The sequence below is a fragment of the Glycine soja genome, chromosome 8 (genome assembly GCF_004193775.1).
Source record: "Glycine soja cultivar W05 chromosome 8, ASM419377v2, whole genome shotgun sequence".
Lineage (NCBI taxonomy): Eukaryota > Viridiplantae > Streptophyta > Magnoliopsida > Fabales > Fabaceae > Glycine > Glycine soja.
Genome location: NC_041009.1, coordinates 5,425,375 through 5,447,160, shown reverse-complemented (window position 1 = coordinate 5,447,160; position 21,786 = coordinate 5,425,375). Strand labels below are relative to the sequence as shown.

Sequence of the window (21,786 nt, the reverse complement as noted above, 5' to 3'; positions counted from 1 at the left end):
AACTCAATTGGTTATCTTTAATAAGATCTTTCATCTCAATCATGTTTTTCATTATGATATTAGTATAAATAAACAAGACTTGTGGTCATAGAATTAAATATTCGTCAAAAGTGAAGATTGTCATGGATGACTCATATTTTATGGGTAGGTTGAAGTGGAATGTAAGAGTCACTTGATGTTGGGTTAGGAAGGAGTTAGGGGTGTGGGGATAAGGCTCCCGTGGAATGTCGTAATATATTGTATGCAAATTAAGATAAGTTAATGTACGCATTAAGATAGTGTACACATAATGATAATGTATGTTGGTTAAGATAATATATGAGATAATGCACAATGTATATTTATATATATCTGATGTAATCCTATTATTGATAAAAAAAAATCAATCTGTTCTCGAAAACGTAGACACACTTCGAACCTCATTAATTATCTTATGTTTATGTGTGTGATTTATCTCATTCCTCTTAGAATTCAAGATGCATGTTAGTGCTAAGAGAGCCTTAGTGCGAACAAGGAGATGGACAGGAAAATGGGAAATTCAAATCACAAAAACATGGCTCAACAAATTGGTGCCACTCAAGGAAGATGCTTCAAGGGGTTGGAATTTTGGGTTGTTTGACTGTGAATATTGTGATCCGACTTTGAATGTTTGGGGTTAAAAGATTGAAGTTTTTACTTCTTGGCCATGATGGTGTGAAGGCTTCAGATAGGAAAATTGAGAGTGAAAGGGTTGAAGGAGAGGTGAGAGCAAAGGGACAAGTTGAGAAACAAAATATACAAAATAAAATATATAGAAAACACTTACAATACCTAGTTATCTTTCTTTGACCATCAAACACGAGAAATTTATTTCCTCACTAGCCCGTATCTTGGAAGATATTTAATTATCTTTTTAACTAACATTATCTTTAAAGAAATTATATATAGTATCAACACTTTTCATTAATTATTCGATAAGTTTTATGCGATTCATGTCAAATCAAGAAGGCATGGTGAGTGAGTCATTAGTATTTCCTAATTAATAGCAAAGAATATACACAGAGAAAAAAGTCCTTAATGTTGTTTGTATTTTATATATGTATTTTTAGTAAGTGTTATTTATTACTTGTATCCAAATTAATTAACACCGTTTTGATTTGATTTGATTTTCTAGAAGAGACCCGAGTTCCTCATGTGCTCTGTCTATGTAAAGAAAAATAAACACAAAATTTCAAATAATCTCATTGTGTTAGAATTAATTCATCACATAAGATGATGGATTGGATTACTTATTCATTTATGGCCCATTAATTATGGTCATACCGACAAGTAACGTCGATTAAGAGAATTGCTATAACACTTTAACAAATTCAGTTTTTATCTTATAGAATAATTAATGTCGTTATATATAATATTAAATTTTTTAATGTATATTTAATGCACATGTAAATTTATACAATAAATTGTGTGATAATTAATTTTTATTTAATAATTAATTTTTTTATATATATAAATTGTAAATAAAAATCATAGGTTTAATAAATATTTACATATATAAAAAATACCAAATTTATTTAAGTATGAATTATTGTAATAAACATCTAAATACATCATTTAATTAAATATCATATTTGTTTAATTTTTAATCACGGTAATAAACATTCAAATACATCATTCAATTAAGTATCAAATTTATTTAGCTATTAACTATTGTAATAAACATCTAAATACAACATCTAATTAAATATCAAATTTTTTTAATCATCAAATTTTATAAATAAAATAATGTATAAAAAATTAATGATTAAAAAAAAATCAAAACATATGGATTGACAATCTATATGTTTCGAATTTTTTTAATATCCATTTTTTCTTCTCCAATGATGAAAAATTATCGAACTTCACTATATGAATCATACAGATTGTCAATCCGTATGTTTTAATTTTTTTAAAAAATTATAATTTTTTATACATTATTTTATTTACAAAATTTGATAATTAAAAAATTTTGATATTTAATTGGATGTTGTATTTAGATGTTTATTACAATGATTGAAAATTAAATAAATATGATATTTAATTAAATGATGTATTTAGATGTTTATTACAACAATTCATACTTAAATAAATTTTGTATTTTTTTTTACATATGCAAATTTTTATTAAACCTGATTTTTATTTATAATTTATATATGTAAAAAAATTAATAATCATAAAATTTACTATGTAAATTGACATGTGTATTAAATATACATTAAAAATGTTAATAATATATATAACGATATTAATTATTCTATAATATAATTAGTCTATTAAGTCACATATTGGATTTCTATTTTCACCGTTAATTTTAAAATTGGTATCGACATTTAATTTCCTTGTATCAGCAAAACTGCTGGACAACAGTTTCCATCGATTAATCCGGGGAAACAAACAAGACCATGTTTGGTGCAACCCACAACACCTCAAAGGCTCCACCGTACAGCAACCATTTAAATGCAATAACATGACTTGTGGTTCAAACTTTTCTTTCTTTTCCTATCTCATTTCTTATTTAATTTGTACCTAATCTGCAACCGTATTAAATTCTTACAATCATCTATATTCTCTCCTTAAATATAAGGTTCGCTTAATTGATTTACAAAGTTATTTAATATAATTTTTTAAAGAAAATTGTTTAATATAATTAGTAATATTAAACTTATTAGCAATTTATCATTTTGTAAAAATTTATGTTACGGCCCATAATCTCTATTTTCACATCTAACTAATTAATTTGTGTTAATCTTTTTATCCGATCCTTATAGAAAATATAATATATATATCTTTTAAATAATAAATATTTATTATAAAGTAATAAAGAGTATTTATTGGGTCAAAACATAATAAATATAAAAGATAATTTCAAAAAATCTTATAAAAAAACAAATAAAATTAAAAATAAAGAATCTTATATTTAGAGATAGAAAAAGAATACATGAAACACGTATTAAAATAATATTTATTTTGACTTTGTTACTACATGTATTAAAATATGAAACACGTGTTAAATTTTGGCAAAATAAACTATATATACGGCGTGGTCTTGTTTGTTACAAATTGTCACTCACAAACCTTAGCTCCAATTACTACTACGTAGTAAAGTAATGGCTTCCAATATTCATGATGAATCTGTTTCATCAGCTCCAACACGTGCTTATGAAACTAAACCCAGTTCAAAATCAATACCCCAGCAAAGTGTCATAGACATTGAAGCCACCACACTAGAAATGGAAGCTTTTAGAGGTCCAAGAAAGATCAATGGATCAGCTGGTGAGACTCAGAAAGAAGAGATTGGTATCTGCTTGACATGGAAGGATGTATGGGTGACTGCTTCCAATAGAAAGAGTGGAAGCAAATCAATTCTTCACGAGCTAACTGGTTATGCTAAGCCAGGGCAACTCTTGGCAATAATGGGTCCCTCTGGCTGTGGCAAATCTACTCTACTTGATTCTTTAGCAGGTATATCATCACAAGTTCCGAAGCTTCTGCATGATAGTTGTCCCCCAATAAGCTTCAAAGTTTTTTTTTATTCAACTTTAGTTTTTTTATGAGTTTAATGGTAATGTTACCTGTACAAATTATTGATATTATAAATTTTAAAATAATTTTATAAAAATTAATAATTTATCATAAATAATAATGTGTGATTAGATGATCCTGTAAAATAGTTTTATATTATTAATATATTACATTTATTCTCTTTTTTATAGAGCAGCTTAAATATTTTACTATTTATTAAATAATAATGAGATATGACGTTACCAATTTATTTAAAGAAATTAAATTTCAGACTAGAGTTTTCAATTATTAAGTCAGTAAATGTTTTTTTGTCAGTTTCAAACAAACTTTGTTTTCATAGTACATTTCCAGTAAACCTATCTAAATTAAATAAAACAATATAAATTCATCTAAAAATATATGAAAAACCCTATGTCTTAAAGTTTATTACTAATAAATAAAATACAATGCCTACAAAGTCACTAATTACTACTATATTAAAAATAATTTTGATTTATGATTTTATTAATTTTTTTAGTAACAATCGTAATTAGGATTTTTGACTATCTAGTGAGACTTTGAAATATCTTCAAAGACTTTAATCATTTGGGTCAATTAGGAGACTAATCATCTTGAGACTTAGTCCTCACACTAATAAATCAGCTTCACTCTTTCCAAGAATTTATTATGTAAGAATCAAATTTTAATTTTAATTTTTTTCATAAATTTAACATATATTGTCTATTGAACTATACTTATTATGTATATTCTCTTAGTTTTTAAAATAAAAACTTGGGAAATTCACTTAATTACCACCTAGCTTAAGAGTAAACTCATAATTATGCTTATGAAGATACTAGATTTGCCCTTTTTAATGTGTATTATTCACTTTAAAGAAAAAAGTAGATTTTTAACTATTGATGAAAAAACTTATAGTATTACATGCACAATAAATTATAAATTTCTTAAAATTTATTTATTTTATTATTTTATTACATTGTATTTACTTTTTTTTTATCTATAAAGTAAATCATTCAGTCAGTAAAAGTTAAATTTGAAAATACATAACTAACGACTAAAATAATAATATACTAGAAACGTAGATAGATTCCTATTCCAACTAATTAATGTTTGTGTGTGGAGGAAAATAATTTGTATTAAAAACATCAACAATCTTTGGCCCTCCATTACTCTCCCACGAAGAAAACAGTTAAATGTATCTTTCTTAGAGACCTAGCAGTGAAAATGAATTTAATTAAGGCAGTACTATCAATGATTGTACCAAAAAAAATCCATGAAAGTTTCATCTCTTGTTCATATCTTGGAAATTGATGTATCCTAAAATTAAAATGGCTAATATATATATATATATACTGTCGCAACCCATGGAACTGCAAAAAGATACATCGTAAACTTTTATTTTCTCCTCATTTGTAAAAATACATACAAAATTAGAACAGTTTTAAGAGGAAAAAAATGTACTAGTCGATTTTCTCACAGTATTAGTTTTCTTTTATAGGTCCAGCCATATGGTCAATTAAAGTTTTGAACAAATTAAAATCGTATACATGAATTCGTATTTCAGGGAGATTAGGTTCAAACACAAGGCAAACCGGGGAGATTCTGATCAATGGTCACAAACAAGCACTGTGTTATGGAACCTCAGTACGTGCAAAATCTAAAATTAATTCATCAACAAAAGCAAATTGGACAGCTAATTAGTTTAAGTAGCCAACTAATCACATAACCAAATTCTTTGAATCCATGTTGTGACCACAGGCATATGTCACACAAGATGATACATTACTCACCACCTTAACGGTTAGAGAAGCAGTGCACTATTCAGCTCAGCTCCAATTACCTGACACCATGTCCAAAGAAGAGAAGAAAGAGAGAGCAGATTTCACAATCAGAGAAATGGGTCTTCAAGATGCCATTAACACAAGAATTGGAGGGTGGGGTTGTAAAGGCATAAGTGGGGGTCAGAAGAGGAGAGTTAGCATCTGCATAGAGATCCTAACACGCCCAAAACTTCTCTTTCTTGATGAACCAACTAGTGGACTTGATAGTGCAGCTTCCTATTATGTCATGAAAAGAATCGCTGCCCTTGCTCAAAATGACCACATTCAGAGAACTGTTATTGCGTCAATCCACCAGCCTAGTAGTGAAGTTTTTCAACTCTTCCATAGCCTTTGTCTTCTGTCTTCGGGTAAAACAGTTTATTTTGGACCTGCTTCTGCTGCAAAGGAGGTAATCAAGAACTAGCCAATTTTACGTATTGTCCATCATACAATTTACATTGTTTTACCTTTTTTTTTTTCTAGTTATAGTTTCCACTTATTATGGCTTTGTTTCAATGTAGTTTTTTGCTTCAAATGGTTTTCCTTGTCCTCCTCTCATGAATCCATCTGATCATTTACTGAAAACTATAAACAAGGATTTTGATCAGGTAATTCTAAGTTTCCATGGCATTGGCGCTTTTTTCACCATTCAGTTCTTCTTCAATGAAAGATATTTGTATATTTTTTTTGGAAGGCACAAGATATCTGTACATAATTGTAGTCAACAAAAATCTGATTAAAATGCCTTTTCATTTCATCAGGATATTGAAGCGGGTTTAGCAGGAACTGAAAACATACTCACAGAAGAAGTAATCCACATCCTTGTGAACTCATACAAATCATCTGAAAGGAATCAAGAAGTTCAAAATGAAGTAGCTTTACTATCTAAGAAGGTAACCTCGTGGCTTACTGGTAGATTCTCACATTGCAAATACCTAAGTTAATATTAACATTAATTGGTTTCAGGACACCAGTTCATTGGATATGAAGAAAGGGAATGCAGGCTTCCTTAATCAATGCTTAGTTCTAACCAAAAGATCGTTCATTAACATGTATCGTGATCTAGGCTATTATTGGTTACGCCTTGTCATATATATTGCATTGGCCATAACTTTAGCCACTGTTTTCTATGATTTGGGAACAAGTTATGACTCAATTAAGGTAAGAGATGCAGAGTACGAAAGAGTATGATATGACTCATAAAGCAATAAATAAAATCGTACTGGCTTTGAATTTTGCTACCTGTCTTTTAATCGAGCAGTGTTGCTTTTGATTATTTCAGGATCGAGGTTCACTTGTTGCATTCATAAATGGATTCATTACTTTCATGACCATTGGTGGATTTCCTTCCTTTGTGGAAGTCATGAAGGTAATTAATGCTTTTTTCATCTTATAATAATCATGTGTAGGAAATTCTTTTTGTCTCAATAAATTTTCATTTTAGTTTTTTATATAACATTAATTATAAATTTTTACTTATATCCCTTATTATATATATATATATATATATATATATATATATATTAATGACATGAGCTATAAAAATTAAAAATAAATTAACAATTATAAAATTAATTTTATAAAATTATTATTATTTTCTTTCATTTATTACTTTTTATTAATTTGTGTAAAATAATATACAACAATAATATGAAAAAGAAGCAATAACATTGTTCGATCATCGAATTATGTATTTTGTTTAATTATTGATTTAGTCACCACATCTCCATAAATACGTTTTAGTTCTTAATAATACACTTATTAATTAGCTCATTTTAATCTATATATACACAAACTTTTTAAACTTTGTTTTGGTCCTTACAATTTTGCATAGACTAAAATAAATTTTATATATATATATATAAATTAAAATTATTGATTTTTAAGTGTATAGACTAAAACATAAAGATTATGTAATTATAGGATAAAACGTATGATTAAACCTATATTTTTTCCCTTCCAATTTTGTTAATAATTATATAAGTAGTCTAGAAATAAATCCACCATTACTTAATTGGTTCCAGGTATATCAACGAGAAAGACAAAATGGGCATTATGGTGTGACTGCATTTGTCATTGGGAACACCTTGTCATCAATCCCATACTTGCTAATGGTTACATTCATTCCTGGGGCTATATCTTATTACCTTCCCGGTCTTCAGAATGGATGCGAACATTTTCTGTATTTCATTTGTGTTTTATTTTCAAGTCTCATGTTAGTGGAGAGTCTTATGATGATAGTTGCTAGTGTGGTTCCCAACTATCTTATGGGCATCATTGCTGGTTCTGGAATTCAAGGAATCATGCTTTTACTTAGTGGGTTCTTTAAATTGCCAAATGATATTCCTAAGCCAGTTTGGAAGTACCCATTACACTATGTTGCTTTTCATACGTATGCCAACCAAGGAATGTTCAAGAACGAATATAAAGGACTAAGATTTAATACAGATCATCAAGTTGGATCAGGAGGCTCACATGGTTACATAAGTGGTGAAGAGGTTTTAAGAAATACATGGCAAGTTGACACGAGTTACTCAAAGTGGGTTGATCTAGCAATCTTGATTGGAATGATTGTTGTATATCGAGTTTTGTTTTTGGTTATCATCAAGATTAAAGAGAAGATGAAGCCCCTTGTTGTATCATTATCGTGCATGTCAGCCTCTCCCAAGAGAACAATGCAGGTCATGGAAAACCCCAACGCCACTCCTTTACATTGATGTTTTGAGAAGTTATATGATTTTACTTTTAAAATACAGTTAGTGTAGTTGGATATGTGTGCATTAGTTGGAGAGTGGAATATTTAAGAAGTGGGAAACTATCAGCTTCAAATTTGTCAAGGGGGAAAAATCAATAGGTCGTTGTAGTGTTCTTACTTTTTGAGCTTCTGATGAAGTTTTAATTGTAATAAACTATTTAAGTAAATCTTGAATTTGGTTTGTTTAGCTTATTTATAATTTAATCATTTTTTAATTTGTAAAAAAAAATTCTTAAACTGCAGTTTAACTTTTATCATTTTGAAAAAGTTAACAGAACAAATGACATATATTTTGGAAGAATATCACATCATCGAACAAAATACACGTGTTCACCTTTTCGTGTTGGATGAAAAATAACTTAGTGTAATTATAAACTAGAGTGTAAGTTTTCTTTAGTCTATTAGACAAAATAAGATATAACACGATGATTTTCACAAGACTTTGGACGCCATTCATTCTGTAGTGCGTTGGACTTTAAGTTTAATTTATAAAAGCATTGGATTGTATCCAGTTTTGTTATATATATATATATATATATATATAGGGAAGAATCCAGAAAATTATTAAAGGGGCTGAAATACTTTAACTATTTAAATATCTAAATTCTAAAAAATAAATATTGAAATAAATAATGATTTTTATAAAATTATTTATTACTTTATACATAATTTTTTTTTTCAAATCATACGAGAAGAAAATACGTGTGTTTATAACTTGTATAATTTTCTTAAAATTTTAAAAGATTTTTTGGTCTTACAACCACAATAACAATTAAACAACGCTCACAATAAAAAAAAACAAACACATCAAATACAATAATAACAATATAATAAAAAGGCAATAATAACAAAAGTCATCAAATTTCATAGCAATTATATATAATATATATAAATATGTTTATAATATAAATTTAATGATAATTAATATTAATAATTAGACATATAAATAAATAAATAAATAAGACTTATAATAATACACAAAAGCCTAGATCATAACAATTGATAAAAAGTCATATAAAAATATGATCTCTTTAGTATATATATCTCTTTGAGTTAAATTATAATTACTGACAACATATATTATTAAAAAATAATATTTTTTATTCAATATTAAAAAGATTGATATATAATCAGTGGAATTAATTATCAAATTTATTAAACAATATATTATTTCATTTTTACTAGAAGTAATATATATATATATATATATATTATTAATTAATATATATTTTTATATACTATATTTATTTTTATTTTTACTTGAAGTAGTATATTATTAATTGTTATTATATATATATATATATATTGTTATGAATATTTAAAAAAAATATTATATAAATAATTTTAAAAAGTTAATATGAGAGAGGGGAGCTAAAGCCCCTGGCTGCCTCCCTGTGTATCCGTCCCTATATATGTATATATTGAACACATGTTTAGTTAAAACAATTTTTGTGTCTGAACGCATTATCTTCTATAACACTTAATAAATTTCATTAATTCATTAAAGTTTAATATATTTGTTATCATTAAAATTGTGAGACTTTTTAGCATTAATCATCTTTTATGTCTTTAGTTTTAACATAAAAAACACATATTACTAAAAAAAATTAAACATAATTAGTCAGTCAGACTCCTTGATGATATATATGCATGACAAGTCAATATGTTACCAAGAAGTCCCCCTATTGTGTGTTCTGCTGCATTTTTAGTCTTTATTTTTCTTTTATTTGCATTTAAAATTCAAAATACGGCTGTTGTTTTGCTTTTCTTGCTGTACGGATCATTTAATCTAGTTTAATGTTATTACCCGACAACATATACTAGAAAAAAATTTATAGAATTAAATTTAAAATAAAAAATCTTTAAAGGGCTAATAAAAATTATTTTATAAAAGACTCATCGTACCTTTGTTTCTTTAACTTTTTCTCAATTGGCGCCTAACTGTCCATCAATAATTTTTTATAACGGTTAAATTAGCAACTCATCCAGAATTTTTCTCTTCCAAAAAATTTTGGTTTAACCCTAACTGGCGCCTAAGGGTCGATCAATAATTTTGGTTTAACCTAAGAAGGATATTTATTGGTGCTGGAGTGCTGGGTTAGGTTCTCTTTTAGAAGGAATTTAGTTTTTGCTCTTGTAATTGGGCGAGGTATGTTTGTTTTTGCCTCTATCTGGACCCGAGTTATATTGAGAAATTAAGGAAGTGTGCTGATTTCCTTGTCTTTGGTGACTTGGGGTTCAGTTTTATTGCTTTTTGTAAGATTTGGATCTTCTCATGTGACATTTCTCTGGTTTGAAATCTTAGCCTTCAATTATAAATAAGAAAGTAAGTGGTATTTTGTTGCCTTTTCCTTACATTAATTATATATATTAAATTATATTTGACTGATAAAAAAATCGGTTTAATTTGTTTTCCTATAGAGACCCGAGAGCTCTTCGTGGCTAGTATAAACATTCCTCTAATTTATACATTATTCAAGTGAATAAAAATTAAATAAATAGAAAATTTGAATAATCTTATCAAGTTTGATTTTAATTAGCATTGGATGATATATGGATTCATTTTGTGGCACATTTTTTTTAATAAGTGTTGACTGATCCTGGGAAACAAACAAGACTACATTTGGTGTAAGTGGGTCCAACTGGCCTAGGCTCCACCTGTACATTAACTAACCAAAGCAATAAGAGATTTTGTGGTCTAAAATTCCCCTCATTCTCTATATTATACCAAATCATCTTTTAAATCATATACATGCATAGAAGAAAAATATGAAACATGTGTTAAATTTCCGCACAATAAATCTATATAATTGGATTTGTTACATTATCTACTATCCATTCTCTCCCTGCAGGCAGTCCTATCATTAATTGTTACATAATTAACAATATGGCTTGCCTTCATGATCAGTCTCTTTCATCTGCCCCTAGATGTGCTTATGAAACTAAACCCAGTTCAAAATCAGTACTCCAGCAAAATGTCATAGACATTGAAGCCACCACACTAGAAATGGAAGCTTTTAGAGGTCCAAGAAAGATCAATAGAGAAGAAGGTATCTGCTTGACATGGAAGGATGTATGGGTGACTGCTTCTAATAGAAAGAGTGGAAACATATCAATTCTTAAGGGTCTAACTGGTTATGCCAAGCCAGGGCAGCTCTTGGCCATCATGGGTCCTTCTGGCTGTGGCAAATCCACACTACTTGATACTTTAGCAGGTATATATCATAAGTGAAGTTTCTAATTAAACTTTATTATTAAATTTGGTCCTTTTTTCTTAAAGAACCTAACTTTATATTTCACTGCTTCTGAATTTTTAAAAATTAAAACATGTAAATTGTTTTGTTACCATATCTAAAAACAATATGACTCTTTTAAATTGAACAACTTATTTTAAAAGTTAAAGTAAGTTATTTTAATTAATAATTAATGATTGATATTATTATAGTTAGTACATACATAACAAATCATAATTAAATATATTAGAATATTAGTTGTTAATTTTTTATTTACTTTATCTTTAAAAATCGAACCCAACTCTAAAATAATTGACTCAAACAAAAAGAAATGTATGTAATAAAAAGATATGTGGAAAAAGACACTTTTGAGTTTTCCTTTTTAACAAAATACATAACATATTCAACTAATATACATTAAGAGAGGTGAAAAAGTCTTCATGCCAACAACAAAGATCGATCTAATTGATAAAGAATATATTCATATCTCATAGGATGTAGATTCAAATTCTGTTATCAATAGATGATTTTTTTATAAATAACTTATAAATACTTTTATAAGTACTCATTAAACTTTGAGACATGTGATCTGATGAGCTATCCCAATTCACCTCACCTAAACTTTACTTTCAGGGGAAAAAAAAGAAAAGATCTTGATTAAAAATTCTAAAGGAGGAAAAGAAACAAAGTTTGCAAGGAAGAAACACTTTTATTACATATCTTTCTATTAATAGTTACAAGTCTTTTATAGGATCCACCCACTGGTCCAGATCTGGTCAATTAGAATTTGAACAAATTAAAAGATAGTATGCATTCATATTTCAGGGCGACTAGGTTCAAACACAAGGCAAACCGGGGAGATTCTGATCAATGGACATAAACAATCGCTGGCTTATGGAACCTCTGTATGTACAAAATCTTAAACTCATTAACAAAAGCAAATAGGACTGCTAATTAGTTTCAAGAGACACATGATCACTAAACCATATTGTTTCAATATTCCATGTTGTGACCACAGGCATATGTCACACAAGATGATACCTTGTTAACAACCTTAACGGTCAGAGAAGCAGTGCACTATTCAGCTCAACTCCAATTACCAGACACCATGCCCAAAGAAGAGAAGAAAGAGAGAGCAGATTTCACAATCAGAGAAATGGGTCTTCAAGATGCCATTAACAAAAGAATTGGAGGGTGGGGTTGTAAAGGAATCAGTGGGGGTCAGAAGAGGCGAGTTAACATCTGCATAGAGATCCTAACACGCCCTAAACTTCTCTTTCTTGATGAACCAACTAGTGGACTTGATAGTGCAGCTTCCTATTATGTCATGAGAAGAATTGCTACCTTGGCTCAGAATGACCTCATTCAGAGGACTGTTATTGCTTCTATCCACCAGCCTAGTAGTGAAGTTTTTCAATTTTTCAATAACCTTTGTCTTTTGTCATCAGGTAAAGCAGTTTACTTTGGACCTGCTTCTGGTGTAAGTGAGGTAATCAGGAACATAGCCAATTTTATAGTCCTTTTATATTACAATTTAAATTCTTCTCCAATTAGTGTCCACTTACTAATTGAGTTTTTGCTTCAATTTGTGTAGTTTTTCGCTTCAAATGGTTTTCCCTGTCCTGTTCTCATGAATCCTTCTGATCATTTTCTGAAAACTATAAACAAGGATTTCGATCAGGTAATTAAGTTGACCAAGTTTTCAAGGCAATATTGGTGCTTTAATTTTGTCACGATTCAATTCTCCGTCCCTATGTGCAGTACTCGAACTTAACTGTAGTCAACAATAGTATGATAAAGTGATTTTTCATTTCATCAGGACATTGAGGTGGATATATCGGGGAATAGAAAAATACCCACAGAAGAAGCAATCCACATTCTTGTAAACTCATATATATCATCTGAAATGAACCAAGAAGTTCAAAACGAAGTAGCTGCACTATCTACAAAGGTATCATCCGTGTGGCTTAATAGATATGCTCACGTCCAATTACCTAACATTATCATTAAATTGGTTAATTTTAGGATATTAGTTCAATAGACTGGAAGAGAGGGCATGCGGGCTTCCTTAATCAATGCCTAGTTCTTACTAAAAGATCGTTCGTGAACATGCGTCGTGATCTAGGCTATTACTGGTTACGCCTTGCCATATTTGTTGCATTGGCAATAGCTTTGGCCACTATTTTCTATGATTTGGGTACAAGTTACGTCTCAATTCAGGTACGAAGGCAAAATATGGAAGAGTGTTATATAACTCATTCAATAATTAACTAAAATCCCATTGCCTTTGAATTTTGCTGATGTTCTAATTGTGTTGTACGTTGCTTCTGATTATTTCAGGATCGAGGTTCACTTGTTGCATTTATTAATGGATTCCTAACTTTCATGACCATTGGTGGATTCCCTTCCTTTGTGGAAGTCATGAAGGTACTTCAGATTATTGCTCATTGGAAATTTTATTTCAATTTTGTTGATAAGTGCGTAAGGGTTTGAATATTTATTTGTTCCTTCTAATTTCATAATTTTTATGTTTTAGTCCCTAAATCCAGAAACCATTTATTTTAAGAGAAAAACAATGATACAGTATTACGTGTGTGTCAGTATAAAAAAGTTTATACTTTCAATCACAGTACACTCTTGTAGATTCTAGACTCTGATAAGATTATTGATCTTTATGTTCTGATCTTGATGAGTCACCGGGATTTAATTTATCTAAAAAAAATTTGTAAGTGAAACAAAAACATTTATTTTAGTCTATAAACATACACTTTTGATATCATTTCCTAGGGGTTATAAAATCCCCAAATCATGATCTCATGAAATAAAAGACGTATAAAACTGTGACCGTTTTGCTCAACAGGAAAGTTTACGACAATGCCATCAATTTTCATTTTTGTGGCGGTTTTGGCCAAATGGAATTAAGATTAACTTACAATAGGAAAAAAAAAATATCAAAGGTATAGAAACTAAAACTAACTATATTAAATATAAGGACGAAAACATAAGAATGGTACAAATTAATATAGTGACCGAATGAATAATTGTACTTTATATAAGTAAATATTCACTAAATAATTTTCCGCTATTAATTGGTTCCCAGGTATTTCAACGAGAAAGGCAAAATGGGCATTATGGTGTCACTGCATTCGTCATTGGGAACACCTTGTCGTCGATTCCATACTTGTTATTGATTACAATTATTCCTGGGGCTATAGCTTATTACCTTCCTGGTCTTCATAATGGATGCGAGCACTTTCTGTATTTCATTTGTGTTTTATTTTCTAGTCTCATGTTAGTGGAGAGTCTTATGATGATAGTTGCGAGCGTTGTTCCCAACTTTCTAATGGGTATCATGACTGGTGCTGGAATTCTAGGAATCATGCTTTTACTTGGCGGGTTCTTTAAATTGCCACATGATATTCCTATCCCGGTTTGGAGATACCCATTACACTTTGTTGCTTTTCACACGTTTGCCAACCGTGGAATGTTCAAGAACGAGTACGAAGGACTAAGATTTGCTTCCAATGAAGTTGGAGGAGGTTACATAAGTGGTGAAGAGGTTTTGAGATATGCATGGCAAGTTGACATGAGTTACTCAAAGTGGGTTGATCTTGCAATCTTGATAGGGATGATTTTTCTTTATCGAGTTTTGTTTTTGGTTATCATCAAGGTTAAAGAGAAGGTGAGGCCCGTTGTTGTATCATTATCATGTATGTCAGCGTCTTCCAAGCGAACAATACAAGTCATGGAAAATCCCAACGCCACTCCTTTACATTGATATTTGAGAAGTTATATAATTTTGCCGTTATTGGATAAGTTTCTAGTTTATCTTTTCATTATCAGTTTCGAAAAAACATGGAGCATGATGTTATATTGTGTTATTTCGATAAAAGTATATGCTTCAACCGTACAAAACACACTCTTCCATTTCTTTCTTTCTTCTCTTTCCCTTCTATGCTACTTTTCTTCATCCAAAATTAAACTAACAATTGATATTCCTTTTAAAAATGGTGAAATAAGGTGTGGTGCTTTCAGGAAAGTACATACTAAAATTGTGTTAGGTGCCTTTCAAAAAAAAATAGTGTTAAGTCACACACAAAAAAAATCCTGATTGAGTGAACCTCCATTATTCCCCTCTTCTTTCTTTCTGAATCTTAAATCCTCCCCTGCTTTCCCTTAGTGCACCCTCTTCCAGACCACTGCCACCAAAGCCTAATCGTCATCATCATCATCTTCATCAAAACGATAAAAAGAAACGTGAAAGTGATAATCACTCGATAAAAGGAATATGCATATTATTATACAAAAGAAAAGCTTACAATTTCAAGAAATACACATCACAAACATACACAAAAAGTCCCCAAAACTGGACTGGTACACAAAAAAAAAAGAATGCTTCTGCCTTTCCTAATATTATATAGTTTTGTGAATCATACAGTGGCAATTATTTCTCAACATTTATCTCAATACAAACTCCATAATATTCTTCACCATGCATTGGCATCATAAATAAATATTTACAAATCTCGTGTATATAATCAAGTTTAATTCATAAAATTCCATCATCTTGTAAACTTCAGATTCCTTGGTAAAATGGATATGACTAGTACATAACATATTGCCACACCACAATTCTGCAGCTCTAAATGGGATAACTCGACCATATATGATTACTCTGCCTTGGATTACAAGCATATCAAGAATCTAATCAATTTCACTGCTCCTTGTCACTTTGGTGAACCCAAAGTTTGCTTGGGGACAATTAATTGCTGTAGCAACAGACTTCAACTTCTCAAAGCTCTTGATGATAACCATAAATAGAATTCGATATAGAACTGCCATTCCTACCAAGATACCAACATCCACCCACTTTGAATAATTAACTTCCATTTGCCATATGTGTCTCAGAATATGTTCACCACTAATTGTCATGTGTGCTCCAACTTGATTGCTAGGGAATGTTAGACCTTGAAATTCATTCTTGAACAATCCTTGGTAGGCATACTTGTGGAAGGAAATGTAGTGCAAAGGGTATCTCCAAAATGGCTTAGGAATGTCACTTGGAAGCCTATAGAACCCACCATCTAACATCATTATGCCCAAAATTCCCGAACCAACGATTATACCCATCAAGAAATTGGGAACCATGCTTGCAACAATCATCATGAGACCCTCAACCAAGAAGAGGGAAGTGAAAAGCATAAATATAAAGTACACAAAATGTTCATGTCCTTGGTGAAGTCCAACTAGGTAATAAACCAGTGCTCCTGGGATCAATGACATCAACAGCAAAAATGGAACAGAAGATAATGTGTTTCCAATGGTAAATGCAGTGACACCATAATGCCCATTTAGTCTTTCTCTTTCAAACACCTAGTCAATGATCAAAGAGATATGTTAATTTGGCTTAAAAATTGAGGAATGTGACATTATTGATCAAGCATCTAAATCACAAGAGAGAGCTTTTAAGTGTTTAAAAGGCTAAGATTATAATGACACAAAGAAACTCAATTTCTCCTCATCAATGAGAATGTTCATGCAACAAAATCCTTATAGAGAAACTACTTTACCTTCATTTCCTCCACAAAAGAAGGGAAACCTCCAACAGTTATGAAGGTCAGGAATGTAACAACAAACACAAGCAGTGAACCTCTGGCCTGAAACAATCAAAATTAGGCTTTAAAATTAGCTTTTCTTGGGATTATGACATAAAAATGATAAACTAGCTTTATGTTCAAGTTTGTGCATTATAACTCATACTCTGCCTCACACTCCATGTTTTACCTGAATTGATTCACTGCTTGAACCAATGTCAAAGAACAAGGTACCAAGACTTAATGCCAAGGCACCATAGATGAGTAGGCGTAACCAGTAATAGCCTACTTCGCGGTACATGTTCAGAAAAGATCTTCTTGTAAGAATGAGGCATTGAGTTGAAAAGTCAGCATGGCATTTCTTATCCATTGCGTCCGAGTCCTGCATCCATTTGTTCGTCAAATATTTTTAGTAGTCCAAGCTCACATACTTTTCATTTTTTTTCTAAAAACAATATAGATTTCTCTTGCACTATAATTACTTGCTTTATATTTATGAAGTCCATGTTATGATAGGGCCTTGTTAGGAGAAATCAATGTTCATTTTAATTTTAGCAAGACTTTTCCTCTATTTTATCCCTTTTCCATCCTTCTAAGGGTGTAGCTAGACTCACCCTTTTCTTTATTTGGGCTATTTCATTTTGAACTTGGTGACAAATCTCAGATGAATCATATGATTTTGCAAGAACATGAATTGCTTCTTCTGTGCTTAGCCCTCCAGCTAATCCTTTCTCTGGGTCCTGTAAATGAAGGGTTAATCAGTTAATAGAGCCAACTGAAAACTGAAACAATTTGTACTAAAGATCAGAGAGTGAAATCAATTTGAAGCTAAAAGCTTAACTATGAGGGCTCTACTTACCCGTTCAAAATCCTTGTTAATGGTTTTTACGAAGTGATCAGAAGGACTATGAAGACTTGAGCATGGAAAACCATTTGATGAGAAAAACTGCAGCCAAAAATAGATGTCAAACATTCATTGGTTTTCAAAAACAAATTCATTTGTGAAAAACCAAAAATTGGTTGTACTCTCGAACCTTGTTTGCAGCAGAAGTAGGTCCAAAGTAAACTGTTTTCCCAGAAGAGAGAAGGCAAAGGTTGGGAAAAAGTTTAAAAATTTCATTACTTGGCTGATGGATTGATGCAATAATAGTCCTTTGAATGCCATCCTTTTTGTTCAAGTTGGATATTCTACTCATCACATGATAAGAAGCTGCACTATCAAGTCCACTAGTGGGTTCATCAAGGAAGAGAAGCCTGGGATGTGTTAAGATCTCAATGCAAATGCTAACTCTCCTCTTTTGCCCGCCACTAGCGCCTTTAGATCCCCACCCTCCAATTCTGGTGTTAATGGCATCTTGCAGACCCATTTCTCTGATTGTGAAATCTGCTCTCTCCTGTTTTTCTGACTTTGACATGGAATCTGGCAATTGAAGGTTAGCTGAGTAGTATACTGCTTCTTTAACCGTTAGAGTTGTCAAAATAGTATCATCTTCTGTTACATATGCCTGATTTCAATGGTAAGAGGAAGAAGACAGATTAATGGACTCCATGCATGTATAAGAAAATGACTCATCAGTTCTCAATGACTAGCAAAATATTCTTACAGATGCTCCATAAGCTAATGCTTGTTTCCTGCCATTGATTAGGATCTTCCCTGTTTGCTTTGTCTTTGAACCTAACCTTCCTGCAATTTCATATAAATTATAGGATACTATGATGTTTATGAAGTTTATAACTTTTTTTTTACTCAAAAGGGAGCGCTGAGATACTATTATGTTTATGAAGTTTATAACTGTCTTGCTTGACAAATTTTCTTGGAAAATTATCGCAAGTTTTCTTTTTTTTTCCTTTGAATTTTTCTTTTTTTACATGAAGTTATTCGAAAGATATGTACTAGTGCAATCATGGTAAGCATGGATTCTCTTAAACATAGTATCCGACACATTCTTTTAAACATGTAATTTATTATTGGTTGAAATATATTAGAAATTACAATTATTTTTTACGAATTTTACTTCTTATTTTGTAATTTTTAATAAATTTTAATCAATTATATACAGAAAGTGTTGAAAGAAAAGTGTCAAAAGGTGTATTGCTAGTGATCATCTTCCCTATAATGCGACATTGTAAATGTAATTAAACTATCAAAGCAATATATGGAACTGAGGGGAGACCCCAGAAACTAATTACAAATTTATAATTCAAAAGTACTTATACAAGTGTTACAGAATGTGTACTCAACTACTCGTGCAAAATATACTTTAGTGACATTAATAGTTGACAAATATAAATTCTGATAACTGATAAGTACGTACATCAATTATAATACAATTCTTATATTATTATCTGACCCGTGAAGTACAATTTATGTCATAATGTCAAAGTCTTTATATAGTTTGATCTTAAAACCATGAAAGTTACAAGTTCAAAACCATCATCCAAATATGATTACCTGCTAAAGCATCAAGAAGTGTTGACTTGCCACAGCCAGAGGGACCCATTATGGCCAAGAGTTTCCCTGGTTTGGCATAGCCTTTTAGACCCTGAAGTATTGGTTTCCTTCCATTTTTTCCATTTGAAACTGTCACCCACAAGTCCTCCCACGTCAAGAAAACACCCTCCTCTTGATCTTCCTCACCATCTTTACCAGTTTCTACTGATTTGATCCTTTCTAATTCTACCTCAAATGAGGTATCAAATTCTAAAAGGGGTGGCAGAATTTTTGAGCTATTGTTTGATTCACAATCACTAGCATTAGGTTGAAGTATAGAGCTCATTGTGAAATTTGTGTGAGTGTGAGTGTATGTGTGTGTTTAGGCACTAGGAGTGTGAGAGAGTACGCAGGTTGGTAGAAGAATATGGTCTGTACGTTGAAGCTTCCTACAAAGCCAACTCATTATATAAAGAGTTTGGTTAGTAACACGTAGTAACTATTAATGAAGACAGTGCAACAATACCAAACACTAGAGCAACACTTTAGGAGGAAAGGAACAATATGAAAATGTAGATTAACAAATGTTCACAAAGTCAAAGAAATCAATATGGTTGTCAGAAAAAAAAACTATTGTGTGAAGTGGGGAATTCTACATGAACCCCTACTTGTACCTACTTCCAAATTAGTATTTTCAATTATTTACAGTAGTAACACTGAAAAGTAAAACAAAAATCTTACAGGGAGTATTCTAGACTCCTCACTATGAGATGGGTATGGGAGTATTCTAATTATATTCTTAAATAAATTTAAGATATCTTAATACACCTTCACACACAGAACTAGACATATAAAGTTTGGAGAACTTGATATTTACGAGTAGCTTATCATTAAGATTGAATATACTATGATACCATATTAAAATTGAGTTGAACCTAATTCTTAAAAGCTAACTCAAAGAAGTAGAATTGTCTAAGTCTTATATGCAGTATTCTAGTCATTCATAACTAATGCAGGGCGTGTTAACACAGAAAAAACAAAAATCACTGCCTAATGTTTTACTAAAATTCTAGTAGTGCAGGAAGCAAAAGTCTAAGATTGGCGAGTGGCAATGATATGGATAAAATTATTATATTTATGGATGGATTATAGCCTTTGTAAAAGAGAAATTAAAGAAAGTTATTTACTAGCTTCTATAAATAAAAGTGTAATGAAAACTTAAAAAAAAAAAGATCAACACAAACTAATGTATAACAAAACTAAAATAATAATATTAAGGAATTTAACTTACTTTGTCTTTGATAAAATATTTCATTTAGTTTTTAATATTTTTATTAGTTAAAAAACTCATTTCACGGTTCGATAAATAAATTTAAAGTAATATTTTTTAAACCGTTAGCTTCTAATTTTTAGTTTTTTTTTATATTTTTTTTATTTTTATCCTTAATATATTTATCAATTTTTTTATTACTTTTTAAAGTAAATCATAATTTATTACTTTTATTTAATTTTATATTTCTGCACTACTGTAATAACTCATTTTAACGAATACTTACACTTTAATATAAGTTAGTTTTTCAACTTCTAATTCATTTTTTTAAACATAACCTTAGTCTTTAGATATATAAAAGGTATGTCAATTATGTTGGACTTTTAAGTTTACAGGATTATTTTATCATTAAATTATAATATTTAATAATTAATTTGACATTAAATTATAAAATTGAGTAACTAATTTATTATTAAATTATAAGAAGAAAAGTAATTTTTTCATTTTTTAAATAATAAAGTGGTCATTTACCCGAATTTATTTTTGCAAGACATGAAGAGCATGGTGACAATTAGACCAGACTTGTTACATCCAGATCAGACCTTAGCACTTACACATCATGTCAGCCTCTGTTAGTTCTGAAGAAATTTCAGCCAGAAGATTTACCAGATTACAACCTTTCTTGTTGGTCCCAAAATGAAAAACTTTGGTAAAAGTACATTATTATTTTTATTGAAAAGGCTGAAAACTGCAATGTTTCAACACACCATAAGGCCAAAAAAGAAAGGGCTCTTGAATGTTGGATGTGAACAGTAGCTGAAGTTGGTTGAGTCCACAGTTAATGCTTCGACAGAACTAAACTGAACCACCCAGACATCTTGTGCCTCCTTCGTCACTCCAGAAAGAAACGTGGTCGGTAGGTCACCACAACCCTTTTAGTTTCCGGCCGCTGCAAGCTTCTTCAAATAATAACAGTTCCATATATAAAGAAAATAGAGATAGGTAGAAGTAGAAATATTAATATAGAATTTAATCTTAATTAATCAGTTTATTTTTTCTTATTAATGTAGAATTGAAGAGTGTGTCTATATATATTGGCAGATATAGGACCCTAAGGCAAGGGATCAATCTATTTTTAAAAAA

The 21,786-nt window shown here is 30.3% G+C and overlaps 2 protein-coding genes across 2 annotated transcripts; one reads left to right on the top strand and one right to left on the bottom strand.

Annotated features, from left to right (window-relative positions):
- The first annotated feature begins 3,080 nt into the window (after nt 1–3,080).
- LOC114424753 (ABC transporter G family member 2-like) lies at nt 3,081–15,156 on the top strand. Its single transcript, XM_028391588.1, has 16 exons — nt 3,081–3,480; nt 5,105–5,184; nt 5,299–5,769; nt 5,882–5,968; nt 6,122–6,253; nt 6,327–6,521; nt 6,643–6,729; nt 7,385–8,075; nt 10,968–11,330; nt 12,174–12,253; nt 12,367–12,837; nt 12,943–13,029; nt 13,168–13,299; nt 13,374–13,568; nt 13,689–13,775; nt 14,449–15,156. Exons 1-16 carry the CDS (start codon nt 3,126–3,128, stop codon nt 15,124–15,126), a joined length of 4,191 nt encoding a protein of 1,396 aa, XP_028247389.1. The 5' UTR covers nt 3,081–3,125; the 3' UTR covers nt 15,127–15,156.
- Nucleotides 15,157–15,626: 470 nt separating this feature from the next.
- On the bottom strand, nt 15,627–19,791 carry LOC114424646 (ABC transporter G family member 11-like). The gene is made up of 8 exons (XM_028391508.1): nt 19,395–19,791; nt 18,547–18,626; nt 17,977–18,447; nt 17,802–17,888; nt 17,557–17,682; nt 17,133–17,324; nt 16,919–17,005; nt 15,627–16,721 (listed from the first exon to the last, which is right to left on the bottom strand). Exons 1-8 carry the CDS (start codon nt 19,717–19,719, stop codon nt 16,053–16,055), a joined length of 2,037 nt encoding a protein of 678 aa, XP_028247309.1. The 5' UTR covers nt 19,720–19,791; the 3' UTR covers nt 15,627–16,052.
- Between the last annotated feature and the right edge of the window lie 1,995 nt (nt 19,792–21,786).